This window comes from Saimiri boliviensis, chromosome 9, assembly GCF_048565385.1.
Source record: "Saimiri boliviensis isolate mSaiBol1 chromosome 9, mSaiBol1.pri, whole genome shotgun sequence".
NCBI classification, from domain to species: Eukaryota; Metazoa; Chordata; class Mammalia; order Primates; family Cebidae; genus Saimiri; species Saimiri boliviensis.
Window position 1 is genome coordinate 65259555 of NC_133457.1, and position 20191 is coordinate 65279745.

Sequence of the window (20191 nt, forward strand, 5' to 3'; positions counted from 1 at the left end):
GTCAGAAATACACATGGACACTGGCCAGAGCCAGGACACAAACCAATGGGCTGAGTTTCAGTTCTTGGATACTTCAGAGTACGTAGCTCTCTTCCCTTTCCTCAAGCTGTTCTCACCGTGGACATGCGTCTGCGTCACCTGCCTAAGCCCTGCTTGATGCAAGGGGTCAGGGGTGGAGCCAGGTCTTCCATATTACTAGAAGCTGCTGGGTGATACTGACATGATGCCAGGCTTAAGGATGTGTCTTTATAATATCTTGAACAGAATCCTGACCTACAGGCTGTGGAGAGCCCTAAGCCTATGACCTCCTGATAGATCTTCTCCTTTTTATTCAATTCTCCAATGACCCAGACACCTTTGGCTTAAGAAATAACCATGCAGAATCCCTAAACCCCACCAGCACCACCGCTTGGGCTTGATCGCAATACCCAAACTTAATTCATCTCCATCCAGATGGGATTTCTCATCTCTTCTCTTGAAAGAAGATTCCGTGTGAATGCTCCCTTTTTAATTTCCTCCCTCATTGTGTGCTCTCTGCCGGTATGGAGGTCAGCGCGACCTGACTTTCAAAACCTTAAGATGCAATATCCTAGAAGAGAGCAGTATGGGTGTTATAATTCATTTCATGCCTCTTTGGGTGCATGCATATAAAAAGACCTCTCTGTAATAATATCATGATGTTATTGGCAATAATGATGATGACACCGTGGACCAAACGCTTACCGTATGCCCAGTGACAAAGATGAATCTTTGTTTGGTTTTCTCTGTTATTCTGTCTTTTTTCCCTTCCTATTTTCTCAGCCTTTGTCTCTCATTTTCTTCCTCACATCCCCTCTCTCTCTTTTGAATGGCCGTTGTATAGAACTAAAGTGTATTTTTTCGTTGCTATAATTATCGAATTTACTTTAGTACTTACGTCTGACCCTTAAAACACAAAGCAAAGCCATGTCTCCATTATGTATGCATGTGACCACTCTTCTTGATTTGCCCTCGAATTTTTGATACTAAAAACATTCTCTCCCTGTTTTTTACTGTGAGCTCTTTGAGAGCAAAGACTATTTTAAAGCCGCGGTTGGTGCCACAGGGAGCCTGTCCTGTTGGTGATGATGATAATCATAGCAATCATAGCAGCAATCTATGGTTCCAAGGGATGTAAGTAGAACACGTTGCTGCAGCCCACACAGGAGATGCAGCTACTGCAAAGGAAGGTGTAGCAAAAGTAACAGATGATCACACTGGCTGTTTTGCCCAGAGGTTCAGGACCACTTGGTTTAGATGGCAAGTCCTGCTGGGCTTGGACGCGTTAACCACGAGTGCATTGTTCCCAGGCTTGCAGCAAAGGCTGTCAGGCACACACCAAGAGAGCATGGAGGAGCATCAACTTGGAATCTGACAGACCCAAGCTAAACACTTGCCTTACCCTTGGCCATCCATATGCTTTGGACAAGTTATTCCACCCTGACTCGGTTTACTGATGTGCACTCAATCAAATTGAATGAGAGAATAGATATGTCACATCAGCTCAGTGGCAACATTTAATAAATGCTCTTATTAGGCTGATATTTATTGAGTGCTTTCTCTGTGCTATGCATGATACTGATCCCTTAACATGAGGAAGCTAAGGTTTAGAACACTTGAAGTTTCTCTAAGATCCCACACAGCAAGAGGAGTCGCTGGTATTACCCACTACCTAATGTATCACCCTTAAGTTAGTGCCCAAGAAGTAAAGGGGAAGGCCTGTCTGAAAGCTCAAATTCTCTAGTTCATCAATGCAAGGATTGCTGATGTGCTAACATTCCTGAATCCATGGACTCCCCCTGCAGCTCCCTTGCACAGATGTTCAGACACAGGATAACTCAGACCTGCCCTTCCATTCACCACCCCTGCATCTTCTGTGTACCCTAGGATAAGTAAGACAAGCAGAGGTTGTGGGTAGGAAAGAAAAGTGGGCACAGAGGGCTCCGCCAGGGTTATAAGCCAGTGTAATAAGCAAATAGATTACTCACCAACTAGTTCAGCCAGAGGCTGAAGTAGAACTAGCTGGGGAGTAAAAGCATTGTTCTGGTGCCCTCTGCTGGGCACGTGTTGCTTGTAATGAATTTATGGCAGAACCAGGCCTGGGTCTCAGAACTGTCTTTTCCACCCTGGCTGGAGACTGCAGGCCGCCAGTGTCTTGGGACCTGTTGGAGACAGCGCTGTTGGGCCTTTTGTGATGGTCAGGGTGTCAGTTTTTTCTAGTGTGGAACGATTTGCCTGAAATAGAGTCTTTTTATAGCCTGGCATCCCCTACTCTCCACTACTGGGACCAGAGAGGGACTTTTTATTTGTTAGTCTTGGCTTTTGTAGGGAAGGAATGGGGGAGAATTTTCATCCCATAAAAAATGGACCGCAGCCACCACATATACACACAAGTCTAAGCCACTGCAAAATTAAATATTAAATATTGTTTCTCCTTTTTAAACTTGTATTCGGTGATTTCCGGTGAGAAGCTTGTAGATATTTTTTTTAAGGCCAGATACAGTAAATGGCTTCTATGAGGCTGCAATAATACTGCATCTGGCAACGAGGCTGTCAGCTTCATAAGGCCCAGCACTGTGTCTCACAGCCTAAAAATTCAGTCACAGATATGCCACCAGGCTGACACACAAAAGGCCATCCCTGCCCTCATGGAGTTCACTGTGTGGAAGACACAGCAAGTCAGTGCACATCTGTAGGCAGAGCTGTATGACCACACAGGAGGGGAGGCCTTGCCAAGCCCCGAGGTACAGCAGTGCCAAGGGTGTGTCCCTCTTGATACGTGGAGGTTTGCCATAAAATGTTTTCCTTCACTTTTAATAACTTCACTTGCCAGTTGACCCCCATCCTCAATCTCTGTCCTCTCTGAAAGCTGCTCATTTTCTGTCCAATATTTAGCAAAATTGCAGAATGGCTCTGAATACCTAGCCCTGTGAAAACCTTCAGTGTCATCAACCTGCGTGATCCAAATGGCTCTGAACACTCGGGATAGGGTCCATGCTTGCTGTGCCCTCACAATGAAGGAGGTGACACTGAGCCGAAAGCCACTTCACATGTGTGTTGGCTTGGCTCTCCTCCAGGTAAAACCTTGCTCTCCAGGATGTAAGTGTAGATGATAGTGAGCTCCTTTTTATTTCTTTCTCTTACTTTTCAATTTTTGTCTAAGAAGTTGGAAAAAAAATAGGCACTTTGAAAACCCATTTCGTAACCATTCACTCAACAGCAAACATTCATGATTTCCAATTCTGTACCAGTGACTGTGCCAGGGGCTACAGATGTCACTGCTAAAACAAATTACCCTCAGTTGCTCCACAGTCTAGTGGGGAGCCCAGCTCAGAAAAGAGATGTTTGCAAGAATGCAGTAAAACATAAGTGTAGAAGAATCCCAGGACCCCCAGCCCAGCCTGGAGAAGGGGGCAGTTGGTAGATTTCCCATAGGCCATGGCCTGCTTGAATATTTGACAAACGGAGGCTATGAGTAGGAAACCTTACCAACACACGGTGTCTTGAGGAATTGGTAAGATGGGGAGAGCTCATCACCGCTGGTTGCATTAACCTATGACCATTGCATCAGAAGGCAAGTCTGGAGGCCCATCACGCTCTATCCTCTATATTTGAAGGGATGGAAGCAGGTTGTTAACACTTGGTCACAGCTTTGGGGGTTCCATATTTGTTCTGTATGCCCACCTTCCTCCTAGATAACCCCAAGGTCTCCTGGGGCAAGTAGAGGTTTCCTGTGACTCTTTCTGAATCTTAACTGGTCTGCACCACCATTCTCCAACAGAGTGTACCAGACGCCCTGTATGTGAGGGCTCCTGGGCCCTAGCCTGACCTGTTAAAATGGGATGCTGGGTTTTGATCTTCCTCAGTCTCTGTCTTTCCTCAGACTGGTTCAGAGCCCTTGGGAGCCAAGCCCACTGAGTGCCTCTTCCTCTTCCCAACCCCTCATCTTAAAGCTCAGTGTTGCCACCCAAGTATCCTGTGCTCATTTCTGCTGTCTTTATTTGTTATTCTCTCATACCTTTTTTTTTTTTTTTGGCTGCCATTTATCATGCAGTTTACTGTGAGTGCAGGGCAAGGCTAAGTTTCCACATCTCTCTAGGTAAATTCAGTCACTTGGCCAAGGTAATATAGCCAAGGTGGTCGGGGAGCCCAGGCACAGCTGACCCCGGGGTCCAGCTCCACAGCACCCCGTGGCCCTGCCCACAGCTCTTCTCTAGAGAGCTTGCCTAGGTGCCTGAGGGAAAGAGTAAGTGAGGAAATGAGCACATTTTGCACTGGGACAGAAGGGAGTAGGGGTTGCTGGTGCTGACATAAGCCAGCAGGTGGAAGCCCACTGCAAAGGGGCCTGAGTTTCAGATCAGGACTTTAACACTGTGATCGTAGATGCTTTTGGTAGCTTTGTGAATATGCCCTTTCCCTTCTAAGATTACCAATGTAAAAAGAACACAATAAATAACCAGTAAAATATAATTCCTTCATTAAATGGCAAAGGAAAACTTTAATCTCTTTCTGTTTGATAAAATTCTCTATACAACATTTGAGCTTCACAATACAACATTATACATATAATGTATATATATAAATTATATATATATATATATATAATGCAATTCAAATGTGTTCCTGTCAGTCATTTGAATTTCCATTTCTGCCACTTTTTCTTAGGTTAGAGTTTGCTTTTCTTCCTTTAGTTCAGGGGCTACATGAGAAGATGTTGCAGTAGTCCTTTGCTGTGGACAGATCATCCTAGCTCACTTCTCTATTACAGCATGTACATTGTGCTATAACTGTATCAACACTGTGGGAACTCTTCAGGTTTGGAGGTCTTTGAGGAGAAGATGCTTTCCATTTTGCATGCCCTAGAGTAACTCATCATGCACAGTTGGCCCTGAGAAATATTGGCCACGAAAGTGGTGGATACGAAAGAGCCACATGAGAGCTGGCCCTATAAGATTCCACTACATCTCATTCTTTCTACTAGGCCAGGCTGACTTACAAGGGAAAAAAATTTGTGTCATTACATGGCATTATATTCCGATTTGCAGTTTTTAAGGCTCACATGAGAAGAGCCATTACCATTAAACATGTTTTCTCCGTACTCTACAGTGCCTGCCCCCAAAAGCTGAAGGCACACCTCCCAGGCACTGTGCCTTATGAGCTCATTCCTCCCTTTTCTTTCCACAGCGGTCCCAGTCTGCCTTCTCAGTCACTGGAGAAGATGCCCTGAAGACTCCTCCAGTGGAGGCTGCATCAAGGCAGCCAAGGGACCGAGGCCAACACCCGAGAGCCGAGTCCGCTCTGCCCAGCTGGAAGAGCGTGGACAGACTGGGTGAAACAAGTAACTGTTTTAAGTAGCATCTGGTTGGTCTGTGGGTTTCAGAAGTGTGGTCTAGAGGCTTCTCAGCTATTGCATGGCCACTCAGCTCTTCTTCCCATACGTCTGAACTGGTGTGTGTCCCTCTGGGCCACCAAGTCATGAGGCCTCAAGCACAACACACAGTGTATACACTGTGGTCATGTTCCCCATCCAGGCAGTTTTCTTAGCTGCTCTGGCAAAACGAAGGCTCTTAGGGTGTCATCATATTCTATGGTCTGTGCTGAGACCTATGGGAGGGGGGTGGGAGGCTCCTGGACAAGTATGTTCAAATTACTCCACTGCACACCCCACTTCAGCTGCCTGTTCTCTGTGGACTAGGAGAATGTGTCTTATGTAGGCCAGGAGCATTAAACCAATCTCTCATAGCATTTCAACTTTCAAAGGAATCTGGGTCCTAGCATAGGTCTGGTTTTATGGATGTCCTTTCTGAAACTGGATAAGTTAGGTAGGGTGGCATATGCACTATAGCAAGTAAACTGAATATGTAAGTGGCTTAATGCAATTATTTTCTTTTTCATCATACCACAGTGCAGTACAAGTACCCCTGGCAGGTGGGAGGCCTTCAGATGCCAAGGTACAAGGTTCCCACCTTGTGGCTCTGTCATCTTCCAGGGCCTCTGAGTCTTTTGTGGGCTTATCCACATTCAGATAGCAGTTGGAGGAAGGGAGAATGGAAAAGACAGGCACCTGCTTCTTAACCATCTCGGCAGGGAGAGCTCATGCCACTTTCACTCCCAGCCTTTGAACAGGAACTTGTCGTATGGCCCCACCTCAATGCAGGAGGCCCTGAGAAACGGCATCCTGGCTGGGCAGATGCATACCAGTAACACGGCTGGGCCATGAAAGAGTCTTTGGGGGACAGTTGTCTATCCCCGGCTGAGGGACATCCTGAGGATGGCATTGCTGTTCGCTGGCACCTCTGCTCTTGCTGCTTCCTCCCCATAAAATGTCCTGCCTCTACATGGGGCAAGTCAGCTGCCTCTTTAGAGACTCTTCAACGTGTATGACGTGGTCCTTTATAAAGCTGTTGACTCACGTAATCCCTGAAAATGAAGAGGCTCAAATGAACTGAGTCATTTTCCTAAAGTCTCACATCAGAAGACCCTGAGATGCTTGGACCCATCACCACAGGTGACAGCTGAGGGCCATGAAACCCCGGTGCTCAGGGGGCCTCTTGGTCTACATGAATGTCAGAGTAAATCTTCCCCCAACCCCTGCACAGGTGTACTCCTTTCTACCTGTGTCCTGCATACACACGCTGTGAAGGGAGGCCAGGCATAATTGTCTTCACATGAAGAAACCATAAACAGTATTCTCATCCCATGTCATATCAGATCTACACCCCTTTCCTGCACAACAGAAAAGATTAACAGCAGCTTAGCCATCCCAGTAATAAGCTATTAAAGATTCTGCTATTATTTCTACTCTAAAAGGGAAAAGATCTACGATTAGAGAAACAAAACCCATTGTTATCACAGTGCAAAGTATCAGAAAACATTAAATATCTTTTAACTGTCATTCTAAAGATTTACCAAAAGAGATTATTTTTATATTAACCTTTTAGTACCTATCAGTAGAACCTGCAGGGCCATGACACTGCAGAAATTCTGCAGCACGTGAATGTTTCTTTACAAACGTATATGGTGTTTGTTTTGAGGGTTTTTTTTTTTTTTTTTTTTTTTTGAGACGGAGTTTCGCTCTTGTTGCCCAGGCTGGAGTGCAATGGCGCGATCTCAGCTCACCGCAACCTCCGCCTCCTGGGTTCAGGCAATTCTCCTGCCTCAGCTTCCTGAGTAGCTGGGATTACAGGCACGTGCCACCATGCCCAGCTAATTTTTTGTATTTTTAGTAGAGACGGGGTTTCACCATGTTGACCGGGATGGCCTCGATCTCTTGACCTCGTGATCCACCCGCCTCAGCCTCCCAAAGTGCTGGGATTACAGGCTCGAGCCACCGCGCTCGGCTTGTTTTGAGGTTTTAAGGGCATTTTTCTTTTCTAGATAAGTCTTTCTTTCCTCCCTCCACCCTCCCAGTCTATTCATATTCATATTCATATTCATCCATTAATTCATATTCTCTCTCTCTGTCTTTTCCCTCATTTTCTCACTTCTCTTTCCTTCTCTATGGATTGCAAATGCACAGAGAGAAGGGACTGTTAGATTCCACAGAGCACATGAGAGAATACCACATAATAGAATTTCAATACACAATACCTAGCTTTTAAAAATCACTTTAAAGCATACAGATTCCATATGTAGGCACTATTTTATTTTTTCCTCCAACAGCATTGCTAGACACAGTCATTGTTTGGTTTTGCAGGTAAGAATATTGATGGACAGTGAAGTTAAGTGACTTGTTCAAGACCCCACAGCCAATGTAGGCAGAGCTGGTCCTCAAATCCAACCATCAAGACTCCAATTTGTAGGCTTTCAACTCTTGCATTTTAAGTGTCTCTCTACCATACAAATAAACAAAAACCATCATTTCAAAATCCAGACTTGCAAAGTGATAAATGTGTAGAATATTATACAAACAACTACAAGATGCTCTATTTCACAAAATAGTTTCCAAGTGGATTATAAACATTCATAATAAATTTGCAAAGGAATTTTGTTTTCAAAACATGATTTTGTACATAATCTTCTGTAAAATTAGATACTCATAGGTAATTTTTCAGTTGTATATAAACATAAAACTTAGTTCCACAGCATGACACACCCAAAAAAAGACTTCACATTCTGCTCAAAAATCCATGCATCTCTCAGGATAAAGATTTAAATTTTTTAAAAAAGGACTTGGGTGGAAAACTTCTGGTTTTTCTGAGGAATTTTTAGCCCTTGACATGCCAAACTGTCCATGCCAGCCTCAGAGGTCTTGAGGGATGTCTGAAACGTTTAGCAGGAAGCAGATTATTCCTACAGGCATTGCTCAGTCTCAGTTGAGCAGGAACATCAAACAGAGGAGTCCCGGGGGTGGAGGTCATCTTAGAAAGTGAATGCCCACTGGGCTATATGTAGCAGCTGTGTTTATGCCTCCGGAGAAGGGTTGATTCAGGAGCCTGCTAGTGCACAGCTGGGGTCTGTCTTAGGGACACTGTGGTTTGGGTAAACCATAGTAACTCTGCTTTCAGTCTTGAGAGTGCCTATAGCAGCTAATGGGTTTCCCCCAAATGCATTTTCACTTTGTAAACCTTGTTTGAGCATCTACTGTATACACTGCATATGCTCAGTGTTGGGGAAATAAAGATTGGAGAATTGTCACTGCTCTGGGGCCACTCACTTAACGTTAGTTGTCTGCACAATAATGGAAGAGCAGGAATTTGGAGAAAGAAGAGGGTTGGGGAGCAAGATCCCCGACGGGTGTTCCTGATGGACCAAGAGACTGTGGCATTGGAGCGCAGGTGCAACTTTGATGACGTAGATCAACAACCACTGAAGTTTTCACATGGTTGGGTATTCAGGGAGCCATCTTTGTTTTTGCTAAGAAGGCTGAATTTCTGCAGAGGTAAAAGCTGGCCAACTTCTAGCTTCCACAGAGGCACAAGGCAACCTAGGGTTGTAAAACATAGGAGAAAGGGAGCTGGCAAAGGGCTGAATTCCATCGCCAAATATGGTGGGTGCTAGAGCCCAGGGACCACATTTACAACAGGGTCAACCCTGGAGCCAGGTGCTGAGTGGCATTACTGAGGGATTTCCTTCTTTGGATTCTTCCAAGGGCCCCGGGAGAAGCTGTAGACAGCAAGGCTCATTGAGAGCTGCACGTCAAGAGCCCCTTTGTCCCTGCAGCCTTTAATGCCTATTTTCATTAACAAGTAGCCTTCGTGTTCCCAGGATGGGACACAATGCTGGCCATAGGGGCGCGGCAGTGAAGAAGACTTGGCTCTGCCCTCCAGGAGCTGATGGTCAGGATTGAGGGGTGGGGTAGACAACTGAGAAAATAAACTATAATATAGTTTAAGTGTTAAGCAATAAAAGATGTTGGCAAAGCTCAGAGAGCAGAATAGCCAGCTCCTTGAGGAAGGAAGTCCAAGCACATGCAGCTGACGAGCAACACGTGAGTTGTCTTGAAGACAGTCCAGGTAGCAGCCTCAGTGACAGATTAGAAGGCCCAGAGGACTTTGCCTTTCTTCTCAGAGTGAGCACTCAGCAGCCACGCTCGGAGCCTGCTTTGCATCATGTGGGTGTTTTGGTTTGACTTCCACCAGAAGCAGACCCTAATATCCTAATATAAGAATCTGAAGACCTACAGTTTATTTGGGAGGTGAGCCCAGAAAACACACAGAAAGGAGTAGAAATGTGAGACAAGGAAAGAAAATCAGGTAATAAATGAGTTGTTACTAAGCAGATGGCCACTGTGGGTGGCTGGAGCTTGACCCCACTGGGGACTCTGGGAGCCAGTATAGAAAACTCACCTGCCTGACAGGCAAGAGAGCTGGGATGCTTAGCCACCAGCCCCTACTCACTGGCTGAGGGCTGCTCCCAGGAGGTGATGAATCCTGGGTACTTCCACCTTGCCCCTGGGGCAGGCGTCGCAGGCTCTAGTCACCTGAGCAAGCCTCAAGTGAAGACTTGCAAGTGCTGGCAATTGGAAGTCCAGCTGGCATACACTGAAGTGCTGAGGGCCAAGGTTTAGGCTAGGGCACCCACAGAGCCTGATACAGGAGAATTCAGTATAACTACTTACTAGTCACGCACAGCCTCACTAGCATTCCTGAGGAACCCTTACCCTGACTAACACTCTCCGGACACAGCATTAGGAGAATGCCAGCAAACAGAAATACTTTTCTCAAGAGACCTATTACCAGCACCACAAGCAGAGCCCGATAATAAATGGTAATAATAACCCTAGTAAGCCACTCTTCTGAATAATTCCATTGCCAATGAAAATCGTGTCACTGTATAGATATTAATATGTAATACCGAATAGTGCCTATCAGATATGTATCTCTTTTCTATATACATACATATAGAGTGCATGGGTGTTAATTCATAACCAGGTGTTAAGTACTAATGCTAAATCCAATTAAACAGATATAAGATAAAAATAGCTCAGGGCCCTAAGTATAGCAGGCACTAGGATTGATGCTTTACATGTGTTATCTCAAAATAATCCTAATGACAGCCAAAGATGGGTCACACTGACCCCACTGTTGGGCAAGAAAGTAGACCCGAGCTGCTCTCTAACCAGAGTCACCTACTAGTAAATTCAGTAGCTGAGGATCAGCCCTGCACCTGCTTGAATCCAAAGCTGTTCTTTGCCCTACACTAAAGCAGCCTCCTTCATTTATAGATAAGGGGAAAGGAGCCATCAGGAATTAATCCTGTTTCTGAGCAGGCATGTGTAACACACTCATGAGCATCCCCTCGTGCAGTCCTCTGACAACCCATTAAGATATTAGCTATACCCTTTTCACCAGTCAGAGGACCGAGGCACACAGGATCACATCACTGCCAGGTTACTGAGTAGGGCTTCCTCTCGGCTGACTTCGAGGCCACTGGTCTTTCCAGTGCAAAACCTGGCTCTAGGACAGAGCAGGCTAATTTCCTCTGAGGATGAAGAGATGCCCGAGATTCAGGCCCTGCCTCAGGGATTTTGTCCTCGTGCTCAGCAGTTGTGTTGACAGCCAGAACACATGGAAGAACGTGGAATGAGCCAGCCAGGCCCTCACACCAGGAGAGCTCAGAGAGGAGAGGCCATGTCCAGCAGGGAGATGAGAATACACTCCAGGAAAAGGCCATTCTCACCAGTGGGATGAGGTGTTGTAGGATCTCTAGGGCCTTACTACATGGAAATGGTGGAGGGGGACACTGAAGGCAGGAGCAGCAGGAGAAAGGCCGGTGTGTGGTCTCAGCTTCTTGGAGGCCCCTGCTTACGTCAGCCCACTGCTGGGGCCCAGCATCCTCCTCGTCAGAGAAAGCCCCACTTCCTGACTCTCAAAATAAAAAGAACTCGATGTCCTGCCAATCTGAGCTGCAGTCAGGCAGTGGAAATGGAACTGGGTCACTGTTGAAAACATATGTTCCACCAACATCTGAATTCCCCCAAGGCTGTGGTTCTGAAACAGGCTTAGCAGGTACAATGCTCTGTGGGCAGCACTGTGAAATACTGATAGGTTTCATTTCATTATGTGGAGCAGTGGCAGTTTAACTGGTAGAAAAGCTGTGTGTTTTAAATAACATGAAGGAGGACTCTGCCTCAAGGTCCTACTGCAGCAGAGTTTTAGCTGCTACAGGACTTCAGCCCCGAAGCAGATGCCCACACCAACTTGGGGAGCAGTTTCTTCAAAGCCCAGAGGTCCTCATCACTGCCCCCAGGCAGCCCTGCAACAGTCCTGGTTAAAAAAAAAAAAAAAAAAAAAAAAAAAGACAGCTCCTGCTGGCAACTGCTGTGCCTGAGGCCTCAGTCCTGGGCCAAGTACCCATAGCTAGAGGAACGGCATGTCATCTTATTCCCACCCCACAGACACTTGGGAAGAAAGCATTTTCCTGTTCGCCTTAAACAAGACAAAACCATTTTTTACCAATCCACCCTCGGCATGGAGATCAATCCTTGGGAACATGCTCTGGGCAGACCTGAGCCCAGTTTAGACCACTCCAGACCATAGTCAGGTAGAGGATACACCTCAAACTCACTCTACAAGTTAGCAGCTCTGTGACCTTTGACAAGTCACTTAACTTCGCTCACCTTCATTTCCTCATCTGTAAAATGAGATTGGAAATACCAAAGCTTTTTGACCTCAAGTTCTTTCCACAGTAAGGCATGTTCCTTGAGTTAAAAGGAGTTAAAAGGCTCCTGCCTATCTCAGGAGCTTGTTATGAAGCAGGATCTGTGAAAGTGCCAAGAGCAGATGCGTTAACCTCTGCGGTATGCCAGGGCAGGTGGTGGAGTTGTTTCCCATCAGTGAGGGGAAACTGAGGATCCAAGAGACAAAATTGTAGCCCCAGGTCAAAGAGCCAGAAGCTGGTGCTGCCAACTGTATCCCTGTCCCCTCCCCTTCCAAGTGAGCCCAGGGCAGGAACGGGGCCGTGCTGAGGAGACTGAAGTGGCATCAACCCAGGTGGACTGAAACGGGAGCCAGATCTCTGAGTTTCTCTCCATCTGTGATGCACTGGGACCCTGTGAGCTTTCAGGGGATTCCGTAGGGACCTTTGAACTCTGCCCACCAATTGGGTTTGCCCTCCTGGGCTTCCTAAAGGCAGCTGCTCTCCAGCACCCCCACAAGCCACTCGGGGACATGACAAGTGGCAGCCTCACCTTGCATTAAAGTGATAACGGCCCCTCTCTGCTTTCTCTATCCTCTCCACCCACAGACCTGGCCCCAGTTTTGCAGAGCTCCGACGGGAACTGGGTGGCCCTGAAGGACGGTGCTCCACCCCCCACCCGCCTACTGGCCAAGCCTAAGAGTGGGACATTTCAAGCCCTGGAGGTGGCCTCCAGTGTGGCATCTGCCTATGATGAGATGGGCTCCGACAGCGAGGAAGACTTTGACTGGAGTGAGGCCTTGAGCAAGCTGTGTCCCAGGCCCCAGGGCCTGCCCAGGAACCCCCAGCCTCCGCCCACACAGGCCCAGAGCTCTGACCAAGGCCCCATGGCTGCCTCCCCAATCTCTGCAATCTCCCCCAACCCTGAGGCCATGTGCTCTGACTCGGAGACCTCCTCCGCAGGCTCTTCCCGAGAAGTTGGGCACCAGGCCAGACTGTTCTGGTTACAGAGGAAGGCCCCCAGGAACCCTGCAGCAGAGAAGATGCGCCTGCAGGGAGAACTGGACGTGAACTTCAACCCCCAGGCGGCTAGCGGGGAGACCTCGGATAGCAGCGAGCCGGAGGAGGCCCCCCACACCACAGACCGGCGGGCCAGGAGGTGGAGAAGAGCCCGACTGGGCTCAGAAGAGCCGAGCAAAGAGCCATCCTCCCCCAGCGCCCAGCACCGGGATCTGGACACGCGTCAGGTAATGGAAATGCATGTGTGCAAATGCACACACACTCTTTAGGTAGGATGTGCCCTCCTCCAAGGACGAGTGGCATAGAGAGTCCTGGGTTTGGAATCCACAGACCCAGATTCTCATCTTGGTTTTGCTGCTAAGTAGCTGAGTGACTCCAGACAGGTCACATCAACTCTTTAGGACTCCAGTCCTCTTGGGAGATGACAGCCTAGAATTTAAAGTGTGGTTTGTGAAGTGTGGCCCCCAGACCAGCAGCATCAGCCCCACCAGGAAACTCATTAGAAACCTGCAGAATTGGAGATTCTGGGCATGGGGCCTAGCTGTGTCTGTTAGAATAAGGCCTGCTGTCGACTGTACCGTGCACTCAAGTTTGAGGGCCACCAGCCTTAGGTGTAGGGTGAGGGATCCAGAGTCAGGCTGCCTGGGTTCAGATCCAACTGTGTAGCCTAGGGCAAGGCATCTCTCTAGTTCTCAGTTTCCTCATCTGCAAATGAAGATGATATTAGAACCCACCTCAAAGGATTTTTGTGACAAGTGAAAGAGACATTTATAAAGAGCTAAGCTGTGTCTGAGTGGTGACACTAGGACTCAGTAAACATTATTTCAATATTCTGTGATTCTTTAGTCCACAGCAGACCCCTTCTCTGGATCCTTGGTGGTTCTGTCCACATGGTTTAGTTCATGAAAAATGTGATCAAAGGCATGAATTCAGTATCTTTACAAATGCACTTGTACATACATACATACACACGCACACACACACACACACACACACACACACACACACGGTTTGGTTGCAATTTCAAATAATTCGTGGGCTCCCAACAAGACTAACTTCATATTCTCTAAACACACCCTCATCCCCAGCCTGTGTCTTTATGCTGTGCCCTTGCCCTTTCCCCACCTCTTCAGGTGAAGACTGCGCATCACTGCCCACCCAATACTAAACTGTGTGGGGCCCATTTGCCATGCCCTGTACCCTTAGTTTGGCCAGAAACCGTCCCCTGTGGCTGCAGACAACTCATGCAGGTCCAAAGATACGTACCAAGATTTCACGAGTGTCTTCTACAAGATGTTCTATGAATGCCTCAGACACATCCCTGGTCCTGAGACCCCATGAAGATGACTGTGGACTCAGGTCCTCAAGTCACAGAATGTGGCATCACTCCTGACTGATCTGCTAATATATTGCCTAGCAGGGTCTTTTACTTAGTCCAAGCCTTCATTTTCTCCTCTATAAAACAAGATCATTAAAAAGCTATCTCATGGGGTTGTTATGATCATAGAATATTTGTTTTTTTCATAAAAGTTTTGGTTCAAGTGCGAATCATTACTGTCTAGCTCAAGTGGACACTGTAGTCCAGAAATGTGGAATGACTCGCCTCAAGGGATGTTTTTGAAGGTTTGTCTGCGTGATTCATTTGCAGGCGTAAAATGCCACATCTCCACCTCAACTAGATACCTGAAGCTTTCTGTTTATTCTGAAGTGGCTTAAAATTGGTCTTCTAGTGCTAATCTTTGCCAAGGCATTGATAAGAGAAAATACACTGCCTCTGCCTCCTGGGGAGTGACCTTGAGCTAATGGCAGTATCCACTGCTCTCCACTAGGTGGGGATGGTGCTGCAATTCCAGAGACATCAGAACCCTGATGTGCTTTTAATTGTTAATTATTATGATTTTTTAAATGCAGGGTCTCACTGTATTGCCCAGGCTCGTCTCAAGCTCCTGGGCTCAAGCAGTCCTTCCACCTCAACCTCCCATAGTGTTAGGATTACAGGCGTGAGTCACTACACCAGGCCCTCACCTTTCTAATTCTCCCTTCAATTTCATTTACTAGGGCAGTTTTCTTCTCCAAAATTATGCATTTAAATTATGTGCTTTTTAATTACATAAATTGAATAAAAACAAATATAATATAATGTTAAAAATATATATTTAAAATATACTGATGCAGTTCCCCTTGACCAAAACCCTAAATCCCTGTCATCTCCACCAAAATGACTGCAAGTGCATTGGGTGTGAATCTGCACATCTTGTGCATTCATACAGAAAGTACATTTGGAAATACAGTTCAGTGACTGCGTCTGTGTTTTAGCAAAATTGGCAGCATGCCATCCCTGTGCTTCCACCGCTTTCTATTAACGGTGAGAGAGGTGTCACTGAGGCATCACTGACTTACCCACAACAAATGAGTTCAAAAACAGTCCAATGACCACAACCAAGGAGGAACTAAGGAGGGAATTTTATTGCCTGCAACAAATAAGGAGGACAGTGGGGATAGCTCCTCAAAGCAGCGCCCTCCTGAACAGTGGTGTTAACGGGGCTTTTCTTGGGCTGGTTAGCTGAGTCCTTGTATATAGAAGTGGAGCAGAAGTAGCACTGGTGCTGTCGCCCATCATGCTTCTACATAGTAGCCCGTATAGAAAATGGGGAATAAACTCCTCCCTGGGAGGAAAGTGCACCAAAGTTCATCTCCAACTGTGGCATCTCTGGATCCAACCAGTTTTTGTTTTTTCCTGGACTGAGCTTTTTCCTGGAACTTTTTGAAACAATAAGAACTGAAGGTGGAATAGTAACAAGTGGGTACTTTTTTTTTCCACAGTGCATACCCAAAACCCCCAGGACCCAAAGTTACAAGGCACACAGACCTAGGCATTCAACCTCAAAAAGATTTCATCAGGATGGTGTATCAAAGGGGGACTGTGGGGGTTGAAGAAGTCTATCCAGGTGTGAAATAAGGGATGCGTTGTCTGCAGAAAAGGTTAAAACAATAACAGATCAAATAAAAGTCAGTCTTATTTTCACCTTGCATCATATCCAGGCAATTCTAAGCAATGCCAGTGATAACATATTCTTCCCACCTGGGTCCGTGGCTGCCAACACCCAACTCCTTGACTGCCTTGGTCCACCACTGTTCCATAATGCTGGGGATTTAAAGACTTTTTCAGTGTCTTGATTTTACAAACAATACCACAGAGAATAGGATATTTAAAGAGTTTTCCAATGTTTTGATTTTATAAATGATACCGCAGAGAGTATTGAAGCACAAACCTCTTTATACAAGAAGTGGAACTGCTGACTTGAGGAGTATATGGGTCTTTAGTTTTAAAATAGACTTGCAAATTAAGATTTCACCAGTGTCCAAAACTTCCTAGCAATTTACATAGCCATAACAGTGTGTGAGCATGTTCTCTCATGTTGTCAACAATAGTGTTGTCAGTCTGCTAAATTTTTGCCAATTTTATGTGAAGGCAAAAAACATTCTCTTTGACTAACGTTTTTGTAATTGCTACTGAAATTGAGCATTTTTCCTGTGTTTAAAGCTACTTGCACTCTTCTTTCATGCATCCCACTATACTTGATATGCAATTTACATTTATGTTTTCATCTATTATTTTACTGGACTATTTGTCTTTTTCTTGATTTTTAGGAATTAGTTTTGTTTTCTGATTATATAATAGATTTTAGTTCTTCGATGGTTACACGTGAAACCATTCTCTTGTCTGTCATTTTTGCCTTAAGTATATTTTACATACAAAATTTGTTAATAATTTATCAAGTATTTTTTGTTATCAGTGATTTCCTTTATTGTTTTGTATTTGGTGCCTTTAAAAGGCCTTAAATTTGCAAGGTTATAAGGACTATTTTCCCATTTTTTCCTAATCCTTTGTAGTTTTCTATTTTCAATTTAGCCCTTTAGACCATCTGTACTTTACCTTTCTGGGTGATAGGGGATAAGATCTAACCTTCAAATTAAGCATTTGTCACAAAATTATTACTAAATAATCTGTCATTTATCTGATAGTTTCAGATGCCCCTTTAGTATATTTTAACCTCCTTTTATTTCTGTGAGCCAGTTTGTTTACTTTCTATTTTGTTCCATTGATCTAGAAGCCCTATTCCTGTACAAATACTATTTCATTTTAATTATAATAACTTTAGAATATATGTTGCTATCTGATGGATGGTGTTCACCATCATGGATTTTGTTGATGATGATATCATTTTCTAAAAGTTTTTTTACTTTTCTCAGTCCTTCACATGAATGATTTGTTAAAACCTACTTAAGTTGCAGAAAAGTCTTTTAAGTTTTGACTGCAATTGCATCAAATGTATGTTTCTACTTGAGAATAATTTGTATCTCTGTAATATTAAGCCTTTCCTGTCAAGAATGTGGTACTTATTCCCATTTATTTACTTTCAGTGAAGTTTTATGGATTTTTTTCAGGCTCTTATACTTTTTGTCAAGTAATTTTTAATTATCTTTTACATTGTGTTGATAAGATTCTCTTTATTACATGTTCTAGTTGCTTTTTGCTGGTGTATAGAAATTGTTGATTTCACGTTTACGTCTTATAACTTAGTTCCCTAAGGGATTACTCTTCTCAGTTCTAGTAGTCTTTCAGGTGAACATCACAGCTGTTCCAGATAGATAATCACATTGCCCACAATTAATGACACTTATCTTTTCCTTTCCATCATGTATACTTATTTCTCTTTCTTGTTTTATTGCACTGGTGACAACTTATGCTATACTGTGACATTGTAAGGACATCCGGCATCCTGCCTTTGTTTTGCTGCTGCCCTTAGCAACCTGCTTTCAGTGTTCCACTGTTAAGTGTGATGTTAAGTTTATTAGATATTATAAAGAATATCTAATAGAGATATAGATATCAGTATCTAAAGAATAGAGAAATTATCTATTTCTAGCTTACTAAACAGTTTAGATCAGGAATGTGACTGCTTTTTGGCAGTAGATGATCGTAGGCTTTTTCTCTTTTTATTTTTATTTCATTTTATTTTATTTTTGAGACAGTGTTTTGCTCTGTCACCCACGCTGGAGTGCAGTGGCATAACCACGGCTCACTGCAGCCTTGACCTTCTGTGCTCAAGCAATCCTCCAGCTTCATTCTCCCAAGTAGCTGAGACTGTAGGAATTCATCACCATGCCTGGCTGGGTTTTTTTATTATTTTTTTTTTTCTCTAGAAACAGTGTCTTGCAATGTTGTCCAGGCTGGTTTTGAACTTCTGAGCTTAAGCAATCCTCTACCTCAGCAGCTTTTTCTTCTATAGTCTGTTAAATGACATTAATCAACTTCTCAATTCTGCATCATCTTTTCATTTGTTGCATAAATTTTACTTGATTATGATTTTTTAATAAAAACTAGATTGCGGCCGGGCGCGGTGGCTCAAGCCTGTAATCCCAGCACTTTGGGAGGCCGAGGCGGGTGGATCACGAGGTCGAGAGATCGAGACCATCCTGGTCAACATGGTGAAACCCCGTCTCTACTAAAAATACAAAAAATTAGCTGGGCATGGTGGCGCGTGCCTGTAATCCCAGCTACTCAGGAGGCTGAGGCAGAAGAATTGCCTGAACCCAGGAGGCAGAGGTTGCGGTGAGCCGAGATCGAGCCATTGCACTCCAGCCTGGGTAACAAGAGCGAAACTCCGTCTCAAAAAAAAAAAAAAAAAAAAAAAACTAGATTGCATTTGCTGGTTTCCATTTTTATGCTATCTTGTTCAGTTTGGTATCAGATTATTCTAATAACATGCAAGAATTCTCTATTTTGCATTATTTTTGAACACTTTATATGACATAATAATTTTCTGAAAGTTTGGGAGAATTAATCTATTAACCTATCCAGGCCTGCTGCATCTTTATAGGGGCAGGTCTTTTACTTTCTTTATAGCTTTCTTCTTTGGTTGTTAAAATATTTAGATTTTGTAACTCTTCTTAAATTCACTTTAGTAATTTACATTTTCATAGGCAATCATCTAACTCATCTAGATTTTCAAATGTGTTGACATAATGTTATACCTAATATTCTTATCATGTCTGAAAAAATTTTCTCTGCACTATAGTTCTGCATCCTCTGGTTTTTATAGATTTTTCTCTCTCTCTCTCTTGTTCTCATTCTTATTCTCTCTCTCTATCATCATCTCTTTTCTTACTTGAATTTATCAGTCTTATTTTTTTTGCTGGTGTTCTTGAAGAACCAGCTGTTACTTTCATTCATTTATCCAGGGATTTTTTTTTTTTTTTTTTTTTTGCTTCCTAGTCTGTTCATTTCTACTTTTATATTTATTAACGTCCTCTTTTTACTTTCTTGTTTTCATATATATTTTTCTATATATTCTGATATGTATATTATGATATATATTTCTAATATAGCTAATGAATTTTCCCTCAAATTCAGTTTTGCTTCCTTCCTACTAGCCTTGATATGCAATGTACCCATTTTCAAACTTTTTCGAGTAATTAATCATTTCCAGCGTAATTCTCATTTTAATCAAATTAATTTAGTGAGATGGATAACACTTTGCTTTGTTTTTGCATTTTGTTTTGGTTTGTCACTGATTTTTAGTACGCATTATGAATAATGAATATGGCTTATATGGTTGCTAATGTTGGGAATTTGTTGAGATTGCCTTTATGATTGAATAAATGGTTGGTTTTTCTGAATGTTTTATGTGTGTTTGGAAGGAACACTGTTGTCTGCTTTTTGGAGACAAAACTGCATATGTATGTATGCACTGTTCTGGGCTTTACGAGACGAGGTCTTGTCTCTTGAAGCTCACATTCGTTTCCCTTCATTTCTCTAATTTGCTACACTTATTTATGGTGTCTTTATCGTTCTGTGGTTTTCTGAATTCCTATCTTTTTAGAGTCTTGTGAGGGACTCATTTTAGGAGATGCAAAAGTACATCTGTCATGTCACTCCCTGCTAGATGCTTCACCTCACGAGCCAGGATTAGCAGCCAAAGCCAGCTGAGAGCAGGAGTCCCTTCCCGCAGTCTCTACCTCATCCCTGGCCTCACTCACTGGACACATACTTTTGCACACCTCGCCTCCA

At 44.2% G+C, this 20191-nt stretch overlaps 1 protein-coding gene across 4 annotated transcripts in view; it reads left to right on the top strand.

The window, feature by feature from the left end:
* The window catches only part of MYRIP (myosin VIIA and Rab interacting protein), a 405770-nt gene that overhangs the window by 314816 nt on the left and 70763 nt on the right, over window positions 1–20191 (top strand). For all 4 annotated transcript variants that reach the window (XM_003930880.3, XM_010341474.2, XM_074406064.1 and 1 more), the window contains 2 exons: window positions 5203–5356; window positions 12706–13343. In XM_003930880.3, the coding sequence (XP_003930929.1) occupies window positions 5203–5356; window positions 12706–13343 (792 nt within the window). The remainder of the gene's footprint in view (window positions 1–5202; window positions 5357–12705; window positions 13344–20191) is intronic.